At 43.3% G+C, this 22,958-nt stretch overlaps 1 protein-coding gene across 2 annotated transcripts in view; it reads right to left on the reverse strand.

Moving 5' to 3' along the window:
- Positions 1–22,958, reverse strand: part of PLS1 (plastin 1) — a 533,668-nt gene that overhangs the window by 17,638 nt on the left and 493,072 nt on the right. For both annotated transcript variants that reach the window (XM_085633623.1, XM_085633622.1), the window contains exon 14: positions 1,626–1,749. In XM_085633623.1, coding sequence (XP_085489749.1) covers positions 1,626–1,749 — 124 coding nt within the window. The remainder of the gene's footprint in view (positions 1–1,625; positions 1,750–22,958) is intronic.

The raw sequence follows: 22,958 nt of genomic DNA on the forward strand, positions 1-22,958 counted from the left end.
CCACCATGGGGGATTGCTCTGTATTTAGGGGGCATACTTATCAAATCTTCACGCAACGCAACAAGCCACCTTGCTGCGCAGAATAAAAAGGAAGGAATGCGCCATATTTCATATTATACGGCACATTCCTGCTTGTGCACAATTTGCTGGCTAGTGCCAGCGCAGGCACCCTTGCTAGATTGTGCAAGGGTACCAGCGTTGTAGGCAGGATTGCTTTTGTGCAGGAAGGGACGTCTTCCTGCACAAAAACAATCCTCAGAGACTGCAGGATGTATCACAGACAGAAAGAGAAAAAAATGAGAAATAAACATATTGGCCTTGTGTGGCTTGGTAAATATTCTAGGTTTTGCATCGCCCTTGCGCCTCCTTCCGTGACGCAAGGGCGACGCAGACCCATGATAAATATGGGCCTTGGATTCCTCTAGAAAATGGAGAATTTTCAGTTCACTCCAAACTCTAAATAAGGCCCTAAGTCTTCCTCCACTATAAAAGCATCAGGTTGATGAACCTAAAGAGAATTTAGAATGATCCTTTTACCTAGTGTGAATACACATAAAGCAAATGATGGCAGCACTACTGCCAATGTCTTCATACTGGCCAAACTTAAAGCTGCAGAACGCTTATGCCCCTTATTTTCTTGGGTGTGTCAATAGTGGTGGGCTGCCCAGCAGTATGGGCTAGAGAATACATGGCTTGCACTTCAGACCTCAGTTGCCTAATCCTAGAAAAAAGTATGACATGAATCACATAAACGACATCAAATGTCTACTGGGACTCACTTTACTAGTATTTATCAGTGTGATCTCACTCGGCTCCAAGTCCCTAAGCTTGTTCATTCCAGCTTTTTACTCCATTGTTGATGAGCCGTGACCCTCTTGGCTCAGTTATTAGTTGTGATGTCAGCTTATTGTTTCCCCGTTCCAGTGATGTGGATTTGGTGAACCTTACTGGATGTTTGCATTTGTTTTCTGTGACGAAAATGAAGTTCTGTTGCTCTTTTTCCACCTTCCTCCCAACCAGCCACTTGTCTTATGATGAGGACTGGGGGTGTTCCCTTCTAAGCTCCACCAGTTTTTCTATTTTCACTTTTTGATTCCTTCTGGCACTTTCTTTTTTCCTACTCTGGTCAATTTTAATTTCTTATTTGTACTTCAACAACTCCCCCACCCACCCACCACCAACTAAGAATTTCACTTACAACTGACCACTTTTTTGTTTCCTGCTAACCTATTTTCCTCTGTATTTTTTCTACTACTACTGGGACCTCATTTAGTCTTCCTAAATGGGTCTGAGTAGATATAGATGACAGACTACCAATTATTCAAACCAAAACCCCTTCTCAACCAGTATTTTTTAAGTTGGTTTGTTTCCGTAATTGTAAGCACCTTTTACTTCTTTTTCCTCTCTGAACACAGGCTCTAATGTCAGGGCCATGGGAAATCGTATTGCAGTCCATCCGTTTTATTTTTTAAATTCGTAATTTGGGTAATCATCACACCATATATCAAGATGAACATTATTCAAATTATACCTGCGAGGGTTCTGCTCTTCAACCGTGACGTGTGTCAAAGTAAGATAGACCCACCTCAGTGATGACCAAAACAAAGCATGTGGGTCTCACTTACCCTGAAACTAGCGATGGAGGTGGTCTTCTTTGCATTCGCAAGAGTCTGGTTGACCCACTTTATAATAACTTCATCATTAACCTTTTCACCTTCCCCAAGATCTGACAATACGTTCAGCGTGTACCTGCAACATGAACAGACAGTTGGTATTCCAAAGCATAACTGATGTTGCACATAGTGCATTCAATTACAGTAAAATGCAGTGTCCATTTGCCCTACTCACACATTGTAAGAAAAAACTGCTTACAGGCTCGACTTATAAGAATTATTAGTGAACTTATTGCAAAATGATAAATGTATCCACATCTGAGAATTACTAAAAGTGGGTGACACGAAGAACATCTCAAACGTTCTCTTTATTCATATCCCCATTCATGGGTAAGGATTGCTTTAAATCACCCGGGAATTCCTCTTAAAGTTGAGAATCCATTTTGTTCCATTATTTTAAAATTTTCAAGCTACTCTAAGAGGCCCCAAGAGTGTCCTCTTCTAGTTACTTGCTCATCTTTATACAAAAATAAGAGACCACCAACAGCTGAAAAAACTTTGCTAAGAAGCTACGTAAATTTGAAAAGCAAATTTACTTTTTAGATGACACCAGATAATATTAAAATATACTGTGACTCTAGACCTGACAAGTAGTAGTAACTTCAGATCAGTGACTTTTTATAGCTATAAAAGCTCCATGGCCCACACAAATGGATTCAAGTGAGCACATTCCTGATGTTTCAGGACTGCGCTTTGCAGTGGGCATGACAGATTTGGGGTGTGCACACAGTGCAGTCAAAAAGAGTGATCACGTCGAGAGGCAATATAGCTTTCCCCAACCTAAAACCCATCTCCTCCCAAAACACCCTCTTCCATGTTCCAAAAAATAAGCTTGAATTAACCAGAGGTGGTTTATTTGGTAAGGAGGGACTTCTCACCCAAAGACTGCTTCGGCCTTCCAGCACATATACAGTTCCGTCATCCTCAGACAAAGAGAGAAAAGTTGGTGCCATAGTTTGGCACAAGCCCTATAGACAAGGACAGTTTAATTTATTTTCTCACTTCTCTGGGGACGTCTGATAAATAGTTGGATATCTCATCTTTCAAGGCAACAGCTTCCATGTCTGAACATTTTGGCCATGTGAGTGATCAGATCACACTGAGTGTTTGTGGTCTCAAGGATCGACGGTTGTGGTACACTCAATTAATTTTGTAGTTAGTATTGGGGCTCATACTTATCAAGTAGTTGCATCACCCTTGCGCCACGGAAAGGGGCACAAGGGCGACACAATTATGAAGTCAGATTTATCAAGCCACGCAAGGTCACTTTGAGAGGCCCTGAGTAGCTTGATAAATCTGCCCCAGGGAGGCATTCTATGGGTTCTGTGTGAGTGTTCCTACGCAACACCCATGGATTTTGGCACATTCCCCGATTTACTATTACAGGTACACCTGGGAATGCATCAAAATGCTATGCATCCCCTGGGGAGGCATAAAGAGGAGAGATATCTTTTTCTCCTTGTTTTTTCCGCTTTCTCTGTGTGCTGTATTCTGTAACGCACATACAGAGGAAAATGCCTCGGGGATTGTTTTTGTGCAGGAAGGTATCCCCCCTGCATAAAAACGATCCTGCTTACAACAATGCGTTGGCGGTAGGCTGCACATTGTGTGCCAGTGCTGGGAAAAGACAGGATTGTGCCGTATTACGTTAAATACGGCGCATTCCTGCCCTTTCCCTGTCACGCATGGCAGCAAGGTGACTTTCTTTGCTGAATGACGTTTTAATAAATACTCCCCTTGGTCTGTACCCACCAGTAATTTCAATGGATGGTTTTAAGGACCCTATATTGCTGACAGCTGCCTCCTCGTGCAAAGATTTTGCAACTGGGGGGACAGAATCGTTTTGTTGATTGTTGCTAAAGACATAAGGACCTTTTTGTGGCCGGGTTTGCGTCACGTTTGCACCTTGCAACATGGTACATGTGCGACACAAACCGTAAGTGAGATTTAGGACACCACATTGCGTGACCCTGAGTGACTCCATTAATCTGGAGTAAAGCAACACAGCGCAAATCGCTGCACTGCCTTACTCTGCCCTGGGAAGGTGTTCCAGGGGCATTGCACGGGTGTTCCCACACAACTCCCATGAGTTTTGACGCATTCCCAGATTTACCCGAACTGGTAAACCAGGGAATGCGCCAAAAAGATACGCCTTCCCAGGGGAGACGTAACGAGGAGAATTATCCTTATTTCTCCTTGTTACTTGTTCTTTCTGTGTGTGCTGCATTCTGCTGCGTACACAGAAAGAGGAATATGCCTCTCAGGATAGTTTTTGTGCTGGAATGTGTGTTTTCCTGCAAAAAAGCATTCCTGCATGCAAAGGAGGCACCCTTGCACCACGGTGCTAGGGGGCCTGCATTGGTGCTAGGCTGCCAAAAGGGCACCAGGGCAGGGGAAAAGGCAGGAATGTGCCATATTACCTTACATGCAGCTCATTCCTGTCATGCTGTGCAGCAAGGTAACTTGCTGCACTACACCGCGTGACAAGCTCGTAAATCTACCCCTAAGGCTCCCTGATGTTTCAACTGATGATGAATCTGCATGGAGAATTTAGCTCCGGCTAAGTGGAGCGTCAAAAAATCATGATCCCTCCGTAGCAAGAAAGATAATTATTTTATTGAAATTGGTTAGAATTCGTGTTTTTATGCTAATCACATTTAAGCCACACCACTGTCAGAAAATGTTCTATATTTTCCCCCTGCTCCCCGGTTTTAGAAAAAATCCCACTACAGCCTGGGGTCTCATGAAGGCTTTAACTCTGGACCAACAGATAGAATTTCTACTTGTTTCCACTAAGAAAAAGTCAGTCTTAGATGGAGTACAGGGCAAAACTCATAGGCTTCACAGCACTACAGAGAAGTAAGGAATGCTGCAAGATGCTCCCTAAAGGTGCCTACGTGACCATAGAGCGATGCTCAAACCACAACTGCTACCCCAGCATCATATATGGGATCTTTTTCATGGAACCATTTAAGGGTAAGGCAGAGGATCTTGAAAGCGATATCAGTGCTCATGGTAGGACAATAAACTGCTGTTTGGGTTGAGTGATTGGCCCTCAGGCTCCTTCCCAAGTTCTAGTCTGACTGAAGTGTATTTGAAATACTGGGAACAAAGGTAGGTGTTTTCGGAGGCCAAGGACCAGAGTCTGTGCAGAATAGTCAAGGGTTTATTGTGGATCCCACTACTATCAGTTCATCAACTTCAGACAGGAAGGAAATTAAGCATCAGAGAAAGGGATGCAGAGAGCAATGATTTTATTTGTGCTTTGAGAGCACAGCATATTAGTGTTGGGGTTTGAGAATGGTATGCAGCCTTGCCTGTCAATGAGAGCTAAAACTTTGATAGAGGACTAGTAGTTTTGTTTTGCCGATAAAAATCAATAGAAAACAACGGATATCCCTAGGAGACCCACAAGCGACTTTACAGGAGACAGAAATGAAGGGCCCGGTCTGAACGGTTGTGAGCAGTTGGCCAGAAAGTAGGAGAGCCAAAACAATGAGGTGCCTGGCACTCCTATCTACTTTTGATCGGGGGAGGAGCAGAGTCCTGTAATCTAGAGTATCAAAAGCTGTACATGGATTGAGACATGCATCTCCCTGAACTACTGTGAGGGTGTCATCCCAGGTGTAATGAATTCGCCAGGGACAGCCTAATGGGCAGACTGTAGTGAGTCAAGGAGAGTCTTGCTATTAAGGTACATTTGTAACTGGACAGTTATGGATTTCTCTAAGACTTTTGATAGCGTTGGGTTTAGTGATAGGTCTACACTTGTTGGTGATTTGAATGGCTTGTTTGAAGTAGGGTAAGCTGGTTCTTCGTTTGAATGGCTGAGTTATGAAGTATGATATGATATAGATTTGTAGAGCGGAACAATGCCCAAAGGCGTGAAGGCATTAAATGCCGATCTTGAAGGCACCCCTGACCATTACCCTGGCCAGATTACAAAGAGAAAAGCCAGGTTTTTAAGACTTTCCTGAAGGGAACATGCAATTTAATACCAGTTAAATGAAGGGCGAGGGAATTCCAGATTGTGGCAGCTGCATCCGAAAAGGCCCTGCCTCCCCTTCTCTTCCTTCGAATTTTGGGGATGCCAACTAGGTTGTAAGTTGCCATTCTGAGAAGTCTGCAAGGGGAGTACTGTTGGAATATGGTTTTAATTCCCCCTGGATTGGCACTATACAGTGCTTTGCAAACTATGCACATGGCCTTAAATGTGACTCGGTACTGTATTGGAAGCCAGTGAAGTTCACACAATCCTTTTGAGACAGACATATATTTTGGAATATCTAATGTCAGGCTTGCTGCTGCATGCATTTTGCACCAATTTTAGTTTGACTAGAGTACTCTTATTAGCATCTAAGTAGAGTGTATTACAGTAGTCAGTTATGGATGAGATTAATACAAGGACCACCTGTTTTAGAGCAGGAAGAGAGATGTAAGGAAAATGTATGTGTGCATGTGCCCAAATTATCTAGCCACTTTCTAAGAAGTGTGTTAGGGATGGGGTTCCTTGCAAGGTATTCTATATAATGAAAATAAGTGTATTGTATTAAAAGTAGCCTGGCTGTCGTCATTGTTTTTAATTCCTGGTACAAATAATATACCTATCTGTGGACTGAAGTCAAAACAGTGCAGACATTTATTCACTTGCTTTTTCATTGTTTTTAAATAAAGCTTATCTTAAGGATCTGGCAGATCACTAAGCTACAATGAGACACGGACACACCAACTACTCTTTGTGCTTGTCCACACTAAGGGGAGTTATAATGTAAAGGGGCTGTCCCACTTTTTTACATTTTGGCCTGTTGGGGGGGGGGGGGGGGAGATACAAAATTCTGTGCCATAGAAATAGACAAAGTTTCATAGAAATAGTGAAAAGACTAGTGAGCGGTCACACTTTCAAGATTAATTCATTACCTATTTTTGAACAAACAGAGTTATTCAATCCATTATTACATCTAATCAATTGAACACATTAATATTCCTCACTTGTCTTTACACACTACTTAAAACATGTTATTTTTCCTTTTTTGAATGGCTAAAAAAAGTTTTCTCATTAAATTACATTAACAAATTAAACGTCAAACCACTAATTTCAATCAATTGGAGAAGTTATGTGGACCAAGCAAAATAATTCATTCTTCCCTAGGGTGGTATTGTGTCCATGTGGAAAAACAAAGTCTGGTATCATAAAAGTAAACTAAGTTTCATAGACATGGTGGAAAGACTAGTGATCAGTTATTATTCCAAACTTCGTTCTCTACTTATTTTCTACTCAAGGAACTGTATAATCAGTTATTAAATCCTATATATTATGGTGTCAATTCACATATATACATGCATTAAAGAAATTATATGTGCTGATCTTCATAAACCATAAATCCCCAGGGTGTATTATGTCAATGTGGACACAAAACTTTGTTACATAAAAACATGGTAGTGAAATCTGTGGATAACCTTTAAAAACATTAATAAAAAAGTGAATATGTTCCTCAATAAGTTTAAACCAAATCATAATTCAAAATTATTACGTCTAAATACAGTCAACAGCCTGATTGCATAGTCACATCCTAGTCTCAGTATTTATGATCCAAGGCTATAAATGAACTAACCATCATTAACATTTGAACCAAGAGTTCAATTTAGGATTTTACACCATATACATAGTTATTCCTTCAGGTGACTAATTAGTTTTTCCCTAATGTTCAGTCCTCTACGAGATTTAGTCACTAATGACATAGTATACGTAGATTCCATTTGTCTCAAGAGGATGGTTCGATCTCCACTACTATCTTTTATTGCTACTGTAACAGTGACATATTATGTCATCAAATGTGAGTCACTAGAGTGCTGCAGGGCAAAATGTCTTGCTACAGGATATGTAAAAACTTTATTTTTGATAGCTCACTCATGCTGTAGTATAGTATTCTGCCTTTGACTGCTAAGGTTGTGCTCCCCACATATTTTACTTTGCAAGACATTCAATTACATACGCAGTATTTTTTGTCTTGAAAGTAATAATAAGTTCTTATTTCTACTTTCAATTTTGATATGGGGCCTCGCATTCCTTTATTATCATATAAATTCTGCACGCCTTGCAGTTTCTCCACTGAAAAAATCCCTTTATGTCAATCAAGAAGATTTGTCAAGCGAAGCTAAAGTTAGTAGCCAACCCAAAAAATCAATTTCCTATGGAAATCTAGTCACAACTATAATTTCACAGTGGCAACTGCAATACATCTATATATTCACTGAAAAAAACTAAGTTTGAAGTATCATTATAGTTAGGTGTGATAAAAAGATCTGTTTTCGTGTAAAAAAAATTAACTGGAAAAAAAAAAGTTAAAGTAACAGTATAGTTAGGTGAATATGTCAATGACATTAACGTTCTGAACTATAAACAACACAGAAATTCACCAGTTATAGTTACCAGCACTAACTATAACTTGCACCCCGCCATTGACTGCTTATGACCTCACATATCACTGATAACATGTTCTATGACATCACTGATAACATCTCAAATGACATCATTGATGACACCACTGATGACATAATTCAGTGAATGCACTAGCTTGTTTTATAGTTTACATAGTGGCGGGTAAGTACCATATTACTTGTTTACCTAATTCATTATGGCCTGGGTCCAGCTTTTAGGTGTAAATGTTTACATAACACATCTGCTCGTAATGCACCATAGATATGCAGAGGTATGAACACGTTATAAATCTTCGTATTCAAGAGTAACTGTGTGCAGGTGACCATTGATGTGTTTTCATAATGTTCCACACAAGTGTTTTGGTTCTGCAGAAAAAGTTTTAACCATATGTAAGATTCTACGTAGTAGATACTAACTTTTGTAAGCTTTGGCGTTTGACAACAAATGCAGTCTAGAGGATTGGGAGTAAGGAATTGATCCTGCGTGATGTAGCTCGTATCAGAATATGGCGTGAAATTGCAGAAAGAGCGGGTTAGAAATGGGATTCCTGGTTGGCTGAGGTATGCAATCAGGAAAGGCAGGAACCAAAACTCTAGTCAGGGTAAGCAAGATACACACTCAAAGATAATCTGTGCCTACCCTCTGGTAGCTTGGCACAGAGCAGTCAGGCATATCTAAAAAGGCAATGTATATAGTATTTGTGCAACACACACACAGAAACACAATGAATACACCACAAAGACTCCACAGCGGTTTAGAAAAATAGATTATTATATTCTGAATAAAACAAGACCAAAACGACAAAAATCCAATGTAAAGAAATTGAGATATTGAAGTTTAAATAAATAAATACAGTGAGGTGCTTAGAAGCAAGTAGGGCTAAAAAGGTTACAGTAGGTCGCGCTGGACTGTGGTAAAGTCAAAGATTGGGCCGACCACGATGGAGCGCCAGCCAGCTACAACTCCCACACTGGCCCCGGTGAACAAAGTACCTTTCCTGGTTGCAAACATCAAGATGTGTCGATCTTCTCCATGTAGTGATTGTAGGAGAGTAAGATCTGCTTCTTATGATTACCCCCACTTTTTGCTGATGCTTCATTGTTTTTCAACTTAGTCTGGCTGGGATCCTGCTATCCATGACCCCAGTCTAGCTGCTTTCTCTCTAAATGGAATTGTATGTACCTTAGGTACACCACAGATTGGATTCTGAGGTACCCTTATAAGTCCCTAGTATATGGTATCCTATATACCCAGGGCATAGGTACTTCTAGAGGGAGAACCATGACAGCACTGGCATCCCAGTACCAGCTTTGCAAGCCCTGGCATCACAAAATGGATGCTGCCAGCCACAGACACGAGTCTGCCCTCCTGCTGCTGGGCGAAACTCCGGCAGGGGAGGCCTGGACAATAGGTTTCCTATCACATGGAGGTGTGACCACCTCCCAGACAGGCTTTAGTGTATTGGGGCTGGGTGGGTGCACTCTGAAAGTGCTTTGAAGTCTGCACTGGGGGCACATTTGGTGTCACTGTGCATAGTCCAGCTCAAACCAGTTGCAGGGGCTGCCAGCCCCTGCTCTGGGGCGAAACTGGACAAAGGGAATGGGTGTAGCCACCCCATTATCCTGACCCTCCCATAGGTGGGTCCCCAGAGTTTGTCCCACCCCACGAAACTCTGCTACAGAATCCCAGAACTTCTACTATCTACATGACGTTGGATGACCGAAGAATCTCGCTTGGAGTAAAGGAGTTACTCCCCTGCAAGGCAGGCACCAAAGATGCATCTGTCCGGTTTGCAACTACACAGCTCCTGAAGGACTCCGAAGATTTTGCAACACAGGAGGTGGGTTTCCAAGCTTCCCCGAGGCCGATCCGTGCTCTCAGCAAACCTGAGATCCAAAGCCCTCGTGGGGACCGTGCAACCCGAGCCCATGGACACCGCAACCATATGCAGCAGCATATGCTTTTTGGTGATCCCTGAGGCTGTGCTTTGGGCTACTTGTAGTCCAGATCCCGAGCAGTGATTCCACCGAAGATTACTGGCCTACACTCCACGAGTGTCCCGTGGGCTGGTATTTAGTGATTCCTCTCGAGGTCCCTTCACGATCCCTTGTCCGTCGACTTGTGGATCCCTGAGAAGGGTACTTTAACTTTCAGTGGGCTTTCCTAGATGCTCCAGACGTGCCCTGACTCTCTACTGCATGGGGAGTCCACAGGACCTTGCTGGTCCACACTGAAGCCATTTTACTCTCACCGCATGGGTTGCAGTTACCAAGGCTTGTTGGTCTCCAATCAGGACACCGACCCCCCAGCACTTGACATTCTTCGTGGGACAGCTCGCCTGCGGACTGTGGTCATCATCAACGTCTCCTGGTCCCTGTGGCAGTGGAGTCAAGCTTCACTTCTTTGCACCTGAAACACCCAACATCGGTGGGCATTCGTCTAGCGTGTCACTGGCAAGTGACCCAGACTCTGTCCCATCTGCTTTCAGGTTCTTCACATCTTCGATCCAGTCGTGGATCGCACCGGACACTTCTCCTTTCCACGGCAGCAGCACTTTGCAGCAACTCGCCATTGAAACCAGCGAAGATTCCCGACACCATTTGACACCTATGCACCCGGCTTCCCTTTGTTAGGTAACACGAGTACTACGGTACTCACGTGGGTGCTGGCCTTAGAGCAAACCCTTTCAGACTTAGAAGGTTCTAAGTCCTCTCCTAAGTGTCCTTAATCTTTAAAATTCCAACCGCAACTTTCCCATAGAATAGTACGGAGCTCGCGGCTGTGTTCTCACACTGCACGCGTCCCCCGTGGGTCTCCTGTGTCACTACCTTGATTGGTTCCTTGGGGTCCCACCGATTCTACGTGCTCTAGGCACTGTGTCTAGTCAAGTCGTGGTTCTTATACCACTTTCTTAATATATGGTTTGGTCCCCCCCTGGGGCCCATTGTATATTGTGCTATTTACTGTCGTTCTAGTGTGTTAATATAGTATACCTTGATCTCTAATCTCATAAAGAGGTTAGTAGATAGTGTTTAGAAATAAATACATATACCATGTGTGGATCTCTTTTCATTTGGTCATTCAAGAGGTTATAATCTGGTAAACCAAGCTGCCTAACATCCTTCGAGACTTAGCCTGAAGGCTGCTTTCCATAGCTACCACTAGGATAGCTTTCAATAAAGGTTGTCTTAAACCTAATCATCAATAAGGGTTGTTTGGACTGGTACAAGGTGCCCACTATAATTAGTGCGTAAAGAAAACAGTGGTTCTGTTGGGTGAAAAATGTCTTTGTGCATATAGTATAAGTCATACGTTATTCGAAAGATATGCAATTTTTTTGTTATAAGCAACACACCAAACCGTTTGTATGTTAGTCTGATTTTTTATATAAATTACGTCATTCATATATATATCTATATATCCACAAATATTTGAAAAGGCCGTCAACAAACAATGTGAAAACAATTGGTGACAAAGTGACAAGTGGTGCTCAGTGACAAAGTGCGTGATATGTACAAAATGGTTTAAAAGATTGAAAATTTCAAGATGGCCAGAAGGTCGGATATTTATAGTATGACTGCGAGATAGATTAATTCATTTAGCGCAGGTTCTATATACTGGTCCCAGCGATAAAGTTGACGTTTCAACCCAGGTGCTGCACTACTGTAGGGTCAGTGCGGGTCTTCATCAGGACTTAGGCAAAGGGTGATGGCCTGAGTGTGATTAAAATTCATGTGTGGTCTGGGCCCTTCAGATTGATACTGATCCGACGTGAATCTCCGGATGGGGTTCCAATTAAGGATTATTTGGTAGTAGTGGGCCTATGTTGAGTGCGATGGCAGTTGGCTCGCTATTCACGTTGCACTCGAAGTTCACGATGTGCAAATGGGGGCTTCACAAGTATATCTTCGTTCATAAGGGGTGGCCGTCTCTATTTCGGGCGCTTCTTTCTCTTTCAGAAATGCGGGCGGCAGGCAAAAGTCCTGGCTCGTCTGGTGGGATCGGCAGCGCTATAATTAGTGGACAGCATATACCAGGCCAACTTCTAACAGTGATGTTGATGCGTCAGTTCCGAAGATGGGTGCTGGAGCTGAGAGGCATTGAGTGATGCGCCGGATTCTGCCACACAGTCGAGGGGATGCAGCAATCTCACCTAGCTGCATCGGTGGTGATTCGCTGGCCAATGTGTCCATCTGTGGAGGTAAAGCACTGGTTCTGATATAATGCGCCGATTTTAACCCCACAACCAGGTTGATGCACCAGTTCTGTTACAGACAGACAGGAGATGCGTCAAAATCCGTGTTGCAAGAATCTCACCCACATCCAGTGAACCAGGCAGAGGAGCAGGAGTAGAGCCTTTGATATTCCTGAGTCTCAAGCAACAGGAGGTAAGCTAACAAGCCCTTGTCCAATTTTCCTTCAGCAGAGTCAGAGAGCAGCAGGCAGCAGGGCCACAAATAGAAAAGCAGGCCTGCCAGGTAAGCAGTCCAGTTGAGTTCTTTAAGCAGCATAGCAGTTCTTCTGGTTGAGGTTCATTTACCAGTCCAGTAATGTCTCATTTTAAGGTGTCAGAGACAGTGTACTTATACCCAAAAGTAGCTTAGATGAGAGGGGGTGACTTCAAAGCAGCCAACTGAAGTGTACAAGGATCCCTTTAAACCCAGTCCTGTCTGCCAGGCTATCTGTGGGGGATAATCAGTCCTATTTATGTGAAGTGTTAGCCCCTCTCTTTCATCCTGGTCGAGCAAGGCCATCAGAATGCAGATGTATGTAGATGGGTACTCAGACAAACCTATCCTTCCTGTGTTGTGGCTGTCTAGAGGGAATGCACAAAGTGTACCTGTCACCCACCCGCGAAGTGTATGGGAGACAGGCTGTCAGGCACACAGAGCAGCAAGTAGAGAGAAATGTCCCCTATATAAAAGTGGCATTTCTAAAACAGTAATGTTAAATTCAACTTCACCAGTAAGGGGGATTTATCAATCCCATTCTAAACATGAGACATGAAAATGCTACTCCCCTCTGATCAAGAATTATAGCCTAAAAGTGTATTAAGGAATAACCAATGCTAGCCTATGAGAGTAGTAGGCCTCACAGTGGTGAAAAACTAAATAGGCTGTTTGTCACTACTCGCACATGCAAAACATATAGGTACTTATCCTAACTTTTACTTACACAGCACCCTGCCATTAGGGTTACTTAGGGCCTACCTTAGCAGTGACATGTGTAATAAAAGGGGATTTTGAGGCTCAGTAAGAAGTTTTAAATGCCAAGTCGAAGTGGCAGTACACTGCACACACAGGCACTGCAGTGGAAAGCCTGAGACAGGTTTGAAAGGCTACTAGTGGCATTTGAAGAAATGGCCCTGGGTATATGGTATACCACTTTACAAGGGACTTACCAGTACAACAAATAGGCCAAGCAGGTATACACCAATGCCACCATCTTTAGGGGAGAAGCACATGCACTTTAGCACTGGTTAGCTGTGGTAAAGGGCTCAGAGTCTTAAAAGCAAATAAAAGAATCAGCAAAAACAGGAGGTAAAAGGAAAAACGCCCAGAGGAAGTCCACCCTAAGGATGACAGAGTGCTTTTCTTTTCTATTACGTCGACATAATTAGTAAGCGGCAAAACATGTCCCTAGGGCAGCGAGTGTGCATGCATAGCTTGCAGTCAGTTCAGGATGATCACTAACGTTTATCACATTATTACATTATGTCTAAAACATTGTATTTTGAGTAAAGTTCTTCACTCGCATAGTGATTGTTCAAAAGTCTAATACAACCTCTAGTCTAGACTGCTCTCATCGTGTATTTGGTGTTTCTTTTGTGATGTACAATAATAAGAGATAGACAAATGGACATTTCTCCACATTTACTTATAACATCTCATTGAATGGTGATGCTGATCGTTTGCCTTTTTTCTCAATGTTCCAAGACTGCACCACAAGCACTGGATGACTTGTGTCAGCAGGTCTGGGCTGGTCCTAAAGGGCACCAGGCATTTCCCAGGAGGCTGGACGGGTTGGCACTAGTTTCGGTGCTGGAGCAGCCACTGGTGTCATCACCAGAAGAACGTCTCACCTCTGAGCTACCCTGGGTGGGTGTGCCGCGAGCCCTATGTTGCTAATTGCTGGGGCCGGCCGCCGGTAGGCTAAAGGGCTGCAGTCCTGGTCTTTGGGGGATGAACTGGAATGTTAGTATTCAAGGTCCACCACAAAGGAGTGAAGGCTGGGGGGGGGGGTGGATCATGAATTTGTCACATGCTTCCTCGGCCCAAAGTAAGGTAGGCCTGTAACTACTGCATATAGGCAGGGCCTCAGCATTGGTGCCACACAGATTCCTGATTGCAGGCAGCTCAGGGCTTGGCTAGGAGATGGGGGAAAGGTTGCCTGCCAGTGCCAGTAGCACCAGACAGTGATATGTGCCCATCAACCATGCTTTAAAAACAATTGAAAATCTCTTGATTTTAAAAGCGCATGTAGTGAGGCACTGCCGCTAAACAGCTGACTCAGGCTGCACTGGGCCACCCAGCCCCTGCTTCCCACAGTACAGTAGTAGCAAGAGGCGCTCTCGTGCTGGTCCTGCAATCTCAATAAGTGCCAGAAGAACTTTTAGAGTCGCAGGTGGGGGCTTCCTGAATTCCTGGAACCAGCTATCTGCCTGTGCAGCAAGAACACTGGGACATTCCTTACTAGATCAGGCCTGCTAATTTTTGCGCAGCTTCACTCTCAATCTCAGATGAAAGACCTGCTCAAAACAGGGCCTACATGGAAAGGGCCCTCTTTGCTGTGCGAACAGAGCTTTTTTCTGTTCCCTTGAGCAGCACTGGCCTTTACCCTATTGCCAGGTACACTTGGGACATTCCTTACCAGATGCCCAGAACAAAAACAGGTACACAGCTACCACAGAAGAAAAACAACCCCTGTCTTCGTGTTTTAATTGGTGCTTCTTCTGATGCAGACACCACATCAGGCCTACCCTCTGGGTGCCTTCTCTGATGGCCCTGGCTGGGAGCCTTGAGGCTGATAGATTCACCCCTGAATGGTACTGTGTTGGAGCAGCATAAACACAGCACCTGAGATGAATTTAAGTATTCCACCCATCACCTTTTTTTTTTATACTTCAGCATACATGCCAACATTTTAGAAGAGGAAAAAAAAATAGCTGGGAGAATGCATCTCCTCCATTGACTTCTATTGAAGCTTAGGCAATTTCACACAGAGACAGCCGAAATAAAGCTATTTTTTACTTCAAAAATTGGGAGTCTTCCATCTAAAAAGGCCAAATGTTCCTGTGTGTAACGCGCCAGTTACTACAATTTCCCATCCTACAATCCCTGAAAACAATATCACTAATGATACGGGTAACTGTTCAGATGGGTTACAGAGACACGAGGAGGGAGGCCGGAGGCTGATCCAAGGAAATCAGTCTAGGGGTCCCCTACCGGATCTTCCACCTGAGGCTGTCCCCTATGTAGTGATTTTAACGGGGGTTCCTGAGCTTTCAGTAAACAAGAGAGAAGGTTTTTTCCAATTAAAGAATAAAATAGTACATTGGCTGGCACTACATAGGCCGATTACTAGTAACATTAATGGCGAAATAATTCATGTACGCCGGCTTCAATGGTTGGGGGGTAGACCTAAAGATATAAGGGGGGATGTGGTTGTGATAAACTTTAGAGATCAAAATGCAGTACGTCACGTCTTGAGCTGGCCAGGGGTCAACTCAGGTAGCTGCATTACTCCACGTCCCCTGACCTATTTCTATCCACGATCTGCTGTATTTTCCCACCAGACTAGAGGCTACACACTGTCTAGTATTAAACTTCCCGATGTGTCGTATCTCAGGAACTTAGCCATAACGCCAGAAGATCTTGAGTGGAAAATGGTACCTACTAGGCCAGGTTTCCCTGTACATAGGAGCTGGGATCACCCGGCACCTTTCACCCCACTGGAGGTTTCTAACCGGTTTAACATTCTTAGTGGTTTGGATACTTGTGATTGAAGTTTACAGCCACCCGGGGAGGAGCCAGTGGGTACGGCTGAGATTTTGGATAGGTTTTCACCCACTGATTTAAGTATACCCGATAGAGGTTTCATTCCGGCAGGCGTTACTATCAATGTATCGATCAACTTTGCTCGTAGCATAAAACTAATTACTCAAGGAGACCGCTTAAATGATACACTTAATCATGGTCTAAATAATTATGAGATTTATGTTGGGGCTACAGGCTCTTCCATGCTAAGCAATCCCCAAGATAAATTATGCTATACTGATCATTTGGGAGAAGGTAACGGAAATAAGTCTTGTGAAAAGCGGAATATCATTGGCACGGGAGTTTCTGTAACTGTCCCAAATGATACAACTTGTAATGCGGAGAGCCAGTTTCTAGTTTCATGGAATGTGGCTGGTTTAAAAAACAAGTTGACCTCCAGTGATTGGGTTACTTTCATTGACAATTTTATGATAGTAAACATGCAAGAAACATGGGCTTTAGAACCCCAACACAGAACTGGGTATCTCCACTTTGCAATACCAGCAACGAAAACAAACAGAGGGAGACCCAAGGGGGGATTGACTACCTGGGTAAAACAGGACGACGGTTTTACTATTTCACAACTTGAAACTGATTCAAGGGATATCCTGGCGGTTAAGCTGAAATCTTTATTGTTTGGCGAGCTCATTATTTTTAATGTATATGCCAGAGGAAAGCCAGGAGGGAAGCCTTCAGAAGTTGTAACGACACTGGGACACTATGCCAATATTTGGAAGGGACGGGCTAATATGCTAATTTGTGGAGATTTCAACTGCTCTTATGAGCCCCTGGATCAAACTGACCTGGAGCTTACGGAGGCAGAGGATGTCTGCTGGCAGATTCCCAGTCTTAGCCTTGCCCCTATCAAACGGTGGACCCAGGCCGCCCTACAACTCAAGACCTTTAGTCTTGAGTATGGTTTGAGAGCAGTGAATGGCAGGACTCGAGGTGATAAGCAGGGCAACCCAACTTTTAATAATGGATTGTGTACCAGTAGAATAGATTATATACTGGTAAATCTTGAATTTTGGTCTAACATACTTGACATGATAGTCATAGAACGTATTGAAAGTGACCATAATCCTTTAAGCCTTGAGCTGCAGTTATACAAAGGGCAGGGGTCATCACATGTAGATCTGATAGATGATATCATCTTGACAAATGATACTCGGCGGCTTAGATGGGCAGAGTGTCTGTGCAAACCTGAATTGATTAATAAAATGAATGAAATGGTAAATGAAGCAACAATTGAAATGCTGGGGCAGCTGGATTTTGAGGACTGCTGCAGCAGGGTAATTCACACCCATTCGACCCTTTTTCTTAAACTTAGTACTTTTTTTAATATTCCTAGGAAAATGCACCCTGGCAAGGGGAATAGAAAACAAGCATCATGGTATGATAAAAACTGTAGGCTCGCTTACAAATCCTTAGCTGAAGCTGTGCGATCCACTGATAGGGAAGTTATAAGGGGGGCAAGGATCCACTACAAAAAGACACAAAATGTGGCGAAAAAAACCTGGGACACTAAATACTGGGACGAACTACTGGCAGCCAGTCAGTCCAGAGATTCAACGGACTTCTGGTATCTTGTGAGGTGGGGCATGGGAAACCAAAAACCAGCCCCGGTTAACCATGTCCCACCAGAAAAATGGGTAAAGCACTTCAAATCCCAGTTTGCAAACATGAATAATGTCCCGCCACCCGTACTAGCTTCCCTTAGCCCCCTTTTGCCAGTTACTACATTAGTGTTCACCAAAAAAGATGTTGAATGTGCCCTTAACTTAATTCCCAAAGGTAGGGCTCCGGGCCTAGACAAAATTCCTGCAGACCTGTTCTTGCATAGTAGATCAGTCTGGGTCCCTTATATCGAATTATTGGCGAACACTCTGGCTAAAGGCACCACGGTGCCAGATCTATGGCGGGGAGCTGAAATCGTACCAATTTATAAGAAGGGTGACCGAGCTGACCCGGGAAACTACAGGCCAATTAGCTTAATAGCCTGTATTCAAAAAGTGGTGGCCAGAATGGTCCTTCTTAGGGTCCAGACCTGGATTGAGGAATCAGGAATCATGTCCACTTTACAGGCTGGTTTTCGACCCCTGACCAGCACGGTGGACCAAGTTTTTAGATTTTCCACAATATACTGGAAATGGGTGATTCTGGGGGGAGGCACACTGTATGCAGCCTTTGTTGATCTAAAGGCTGCTTTTGATTTAGTACCGAGAGACAGGTTATGGAGAGCGCTCCGTGATCAGGGCATCCCATCTGAATTACTTGCAATTCTGATTACATTACATGAAAATAACTATGCGCAGGTCAGGTGGGGTAACCAGAGCCAAGTGACTGACAGTTTCCCAACTGAAAGGGGTGTCCGGCAAGGTTGTGTGCTGGCACCCACATTATTTACATTGTATATAAACAAAGTTATTGAATACTACAAAGACTCTACAACCGATCCACCTAAACAGAATGGCATCCCCGTCCCCCTTCTGATGTTTGCCGATGACACCCTCCTATTATCCAAAACACAGGAAGGGTTACAGAAGGCAATAGTCTGCTTTGAAAAGTTTTGTAATGATTACGGCCTTTCTGTTAATGTCTCCAAAACTAAATTTATGACAATGCATAGACACCGGATCATCAAGGGCAGAGTTTTTATGAATGGGGAATTACTAGAGCAGACTGACAGCTTCAATTATCTGGGCATCACATTGGGCTCCAGGTTACAGTGGAAGCCTCATGTGGCCCATTTAATCTCTAAGCATGCACAACTCTCAGGCGCACTGCTGAGAGAATTTAAGCTGTCAGCCACTAAACCCATAGCCCCAGTATTAAAAATCTATGACTCGAGAGTAAGATCTTCCATGCTGTATGGAGCTGAATTGTGGGGGATGTCTGATATAGCAGGCTTACAAAAAGCACATAATAGGTTCCTCCGCTGTATCACAGGCCTCCCACAATCTACACCTTTAATACCTCTTCGCATGGATCTGGGGTGTCAGAGTCTAGAAAACATTTGTAGATTTAGACCAATTGCCTATTGGAGAAGACTGTGGGTGACCCCCGAATTGAACCACTATGCGTTGGCACTTTTGGAGACGCGTAATATGGATACAGGGGAAAAAATTCCCTGGTTCAGAAAGGTAAAAATCCTTTTAAAGTCCTTAGGAATGGGGGATCTATGGGACAATCCACAGGGGACAACAATTCCCACTAAACAGGAGTTGAAAGAGGCCTACTGGACATATACATCCCTGGTGGAATTCCAGTCACATACAAATCCTTCACATACCAAGGTTTTTTTGGAGTTGAAAAATTCTATTGGGTATGAGGAGTACTGGGATTTGATTACACTGCCTCAAGATAGGAAATTATATCACCAGTTTAGGGTAGGTACTCTTCCATTGAACACGATTTCCTGTAAATGGGCATCTAACAAAAACGATCAAATGTGCCCTTTTTGTAAGATATTTCGAGAAACCATAGCACATATTTTGTTTATTTGCCCTGCATATAAGGCCCCCCGCCTAAGATGGATCAGAGCAGTTTGCATTCAGAAGGGTATTAAGACGGGGATTTCTGCACTAAGAATATTTCAATCCGATAGTTCTGAAATAATAGTGATTGCCATAGCTAAATTTCTGAAATGGATGTGGTTAATCAGAGCTGGGAAACTGAAAGCCCTTCAGCCGCCCTAAATGTAAACCAGTATAATGATGGAACTTTTTATACTCTTTTAGCTTGTTTTTATGGAAAGCAGATATTTATTTTTTTAATTGGTCGATTAGGAATACCACTTATGCAGTAAAACAAATCATGTTGCTCCTAGCACTAGCACCATGAATTCTATATGTACAGCTCAAAAATTGGAAATGTTTAATGATGAAATGTTTTTAAATGTGTTTTTGTAAATAATGATGAGTTTTGTTTTTAAATTGTCTTTTATGACTTGAAGTCGAAATAAAGACTGTTTGATTGATTGATTGACATGTATGCTTCAGTGTGATGCCCTAAGTGTGACAGGAATGCCCAGACATGGGTCCCATGCTCATTGGAACTAACCTACACCAGACTGAAGAGTCCCAATCATGGGAAAACTGGTTTTAAGTTGCTGTGTTCAGTTCAGGAAGGACCTGGGCTCGCAGGTCAGGGAGGACTCAGTGGTCAAATTGAGCGGGATCGGCAGGGCACGACGTGCCCCTACTTTTTTAATTTAATAGAATCTGTTCCCCTATTTTTTTATTTTAAAAATGCGACCCAGGACAGCAGAAATAGCCAAGGCCTATACATAAGGCTCGGCCGTTCGTGGCCATTCGGGAATGGGTGGAGTGGGCAGAGAAGGAAAAGGACTCTGTCTCTTCCATCCTGCCCAGAGAAGACAAGGACAGTGGCCACTTCTCCTGCTTTGCCACTGTCAGCTGCCCCCCTCTCTTTCTTCCTCTTATTCCCTCCCTTTCTGTCTTTGTCTCGCTCCTCCTCACTTGCCGTGACTTCAAGAAATGACTCTTACCGTTTCATTTCTCTCCTTTCTTTCATTCGTTCCCTTGTAAAATGGAGCCAAAAAAGAAAGAAACACTATTGCTGTAAATGTCTTTTTCTGACTTTCTATTCGAAAGTGCATCCGCTGGGTGGATAGAAAAAAAAGGTTTAAAATACAAAAACTAACTACTAAATAAAGCAAGACAGAGTAGTCGCAAAGTGGCCAGATTGGTTTTTATTCACAACCACACACATTAGCGCCACTTTACAGAGTATGCCAGTGAAGTGCTACTTTCGTTTTTTCGTCTTTCTTTGAACAACATGGTTTTCCCCGGGTTGGAAAGTGCACCATTCCCGGAGGTACTGCAATACCTGGTTGATGTGCACAGTGCAAAACGTTTAATGTGATCCTTATCAGCTGTTTTCCTTATTTTAGTTTATAAAATGGGCTTTGTGCTCAGGGATGTGGTCTTTTTCAACCATACTGCTTACGTTTTGTAAGGATATAAGCATTAGACATTGAAACGGGTCTCTTCCGGGTCCTATAGTCCTTAACTTTTCAGGCAAAAACACTCTGGGGCAGATTTACAAGCCCCTTGGGCCTCATTTATGCCACCGTTGCGTCACTTTTGTGACGCAGCGGTGGCGCAAATCCTGCGCCATGGTGCGGGGTACTTACAACGTGACGCATCTGGGAGATGCGTCACGTTGTAAAGCCCTGCGCCAGAAGTAGGCGTTCCTGCACAGGGGGGGGCGTTCCGTCGCAGGAACGCCTCCTAAAAATGGCTGAGTGAAATCTACAAGATTTCACTCAGTCACTTTTAGGCCCATGCTGCGTCAAAATCCTGCGCCTGCCTGAAGCAGGCGTAAGGATTGACGCAGCATTAACAAGATAGGGCCCCCCAGGGCATTGCTGGAGCTGCGTCGAGCTTGCGACACAACTCCAGCAATGCGCCACTTTTACGACACAGACGTGTCACGCATCTGTGCCGTTTTTGCTCCATGGTGCACCGCATTGTAAATGCGGCGCATCCATGGTGGCGGAGCTGTGGCACACAATAACTGGCGCATCCCTGCTGATATGCAGGGATGCGCCAGTTATTGTAAATATGCCCCTCTGGTTTTTGAATAATGAGTGTAAAAGCGATAACCATGTTGTTCCTTCTTACATTTCACACGCGTTACTTAATCTTGCATTCCCTATGAGTGTTTGCTTATTCCAGGCTGTAGTCACTTTTGTTTTTCCACGCAGCATAGATATTATTCTGGTCTAGTGCATAATTTGAATTGAGTTGCATCCAGGTGTTTATAGCGGGGCACAATTAGGTTGTAGCTGAAGGCAGTGCGAGTTTCTCTCAGTGGGGCACTTTGGTGTTCAGTGGGGGAGAGGATGTGGCATTATTATGATTATGCAGTAGATGATGTATTATGTGGTAAATATAGCAAAGCCATAATTATGATGAAAACATTTGCAAACTAGGATATTTTGGCATTCATGTGTGAACTGCTCTTGTGGGAAAAGGGAGGCAAAGTGCTGATGAAAGAAATTGCATGGCTCGGAGACAAATGACTTGTGATTCCACTTTTAAGCGTATTTGTGACATTCTATGATTGGGAACGTATCCCACTTTGTGAATGTATTTTAATGTTGATAACTCATATTAAACCTTAAATAAACATGTGTATCTATTGGCCTAATTAAATAACGTAATAAGCTGTAACTGGTCAGTGAATGCCAAACAAATACAAAAAATTGGGATGTTTTGCTCTTTCTGGCCACACCTCTGACCTCCCCCACTGAGCCAATCCTCGGGTTATTCCCGCCCTCTGATTCCGGTCCACAGTTCCCCAACTTTTCCCACCCAACTTTGACCACTTGATGGACTGTTACTATTGGAGCAGCCTCAAGAATGATTTGCCTATGGCGCTGTCCAAACTGAGGTGGTGGTATGGTCGCAAAATAACGATGAACTGAGATGCGTTCCGAAATAACCATTGATTGGACTTATTTCCCATCACCTTATGTGTGTCTATATTTTTATGTTACAGTCTGTACTTGTGTAGAATTAGCTTTCATATAAATGTTCTTACTATTATTTATATAAATATTCTTCAATATGAGCAAGGAATGAAATACTCAATGACTCAAATTTATGGTTAACACCAATGGTGTTATGCTTTGCATACATAAACTGCAAAATTAACAGCAGGGGATTGGAAATGATCCTCCACACTGAAACTAGGACGGAAAAGAAGCCTGCAATCAGTAAAGAAAGAGAATTTTTATCTATAGGATTTATTCTATTCTGGATGGAACCTCTTACTATTTTT

This window comes from Triturus cristatus, chromosome 11, assembly GCF_964204655.1.
Source record: "Triturus cristatus chromosome 11, aTriCri1.1, whole genome shotgun sequence".
NCBI classification, from domain to species: Eukaryota; Metazoa; Chordata; class Amphibia; order Caudata; family Salamandridae; genus Triturus; species Triturus cristatus.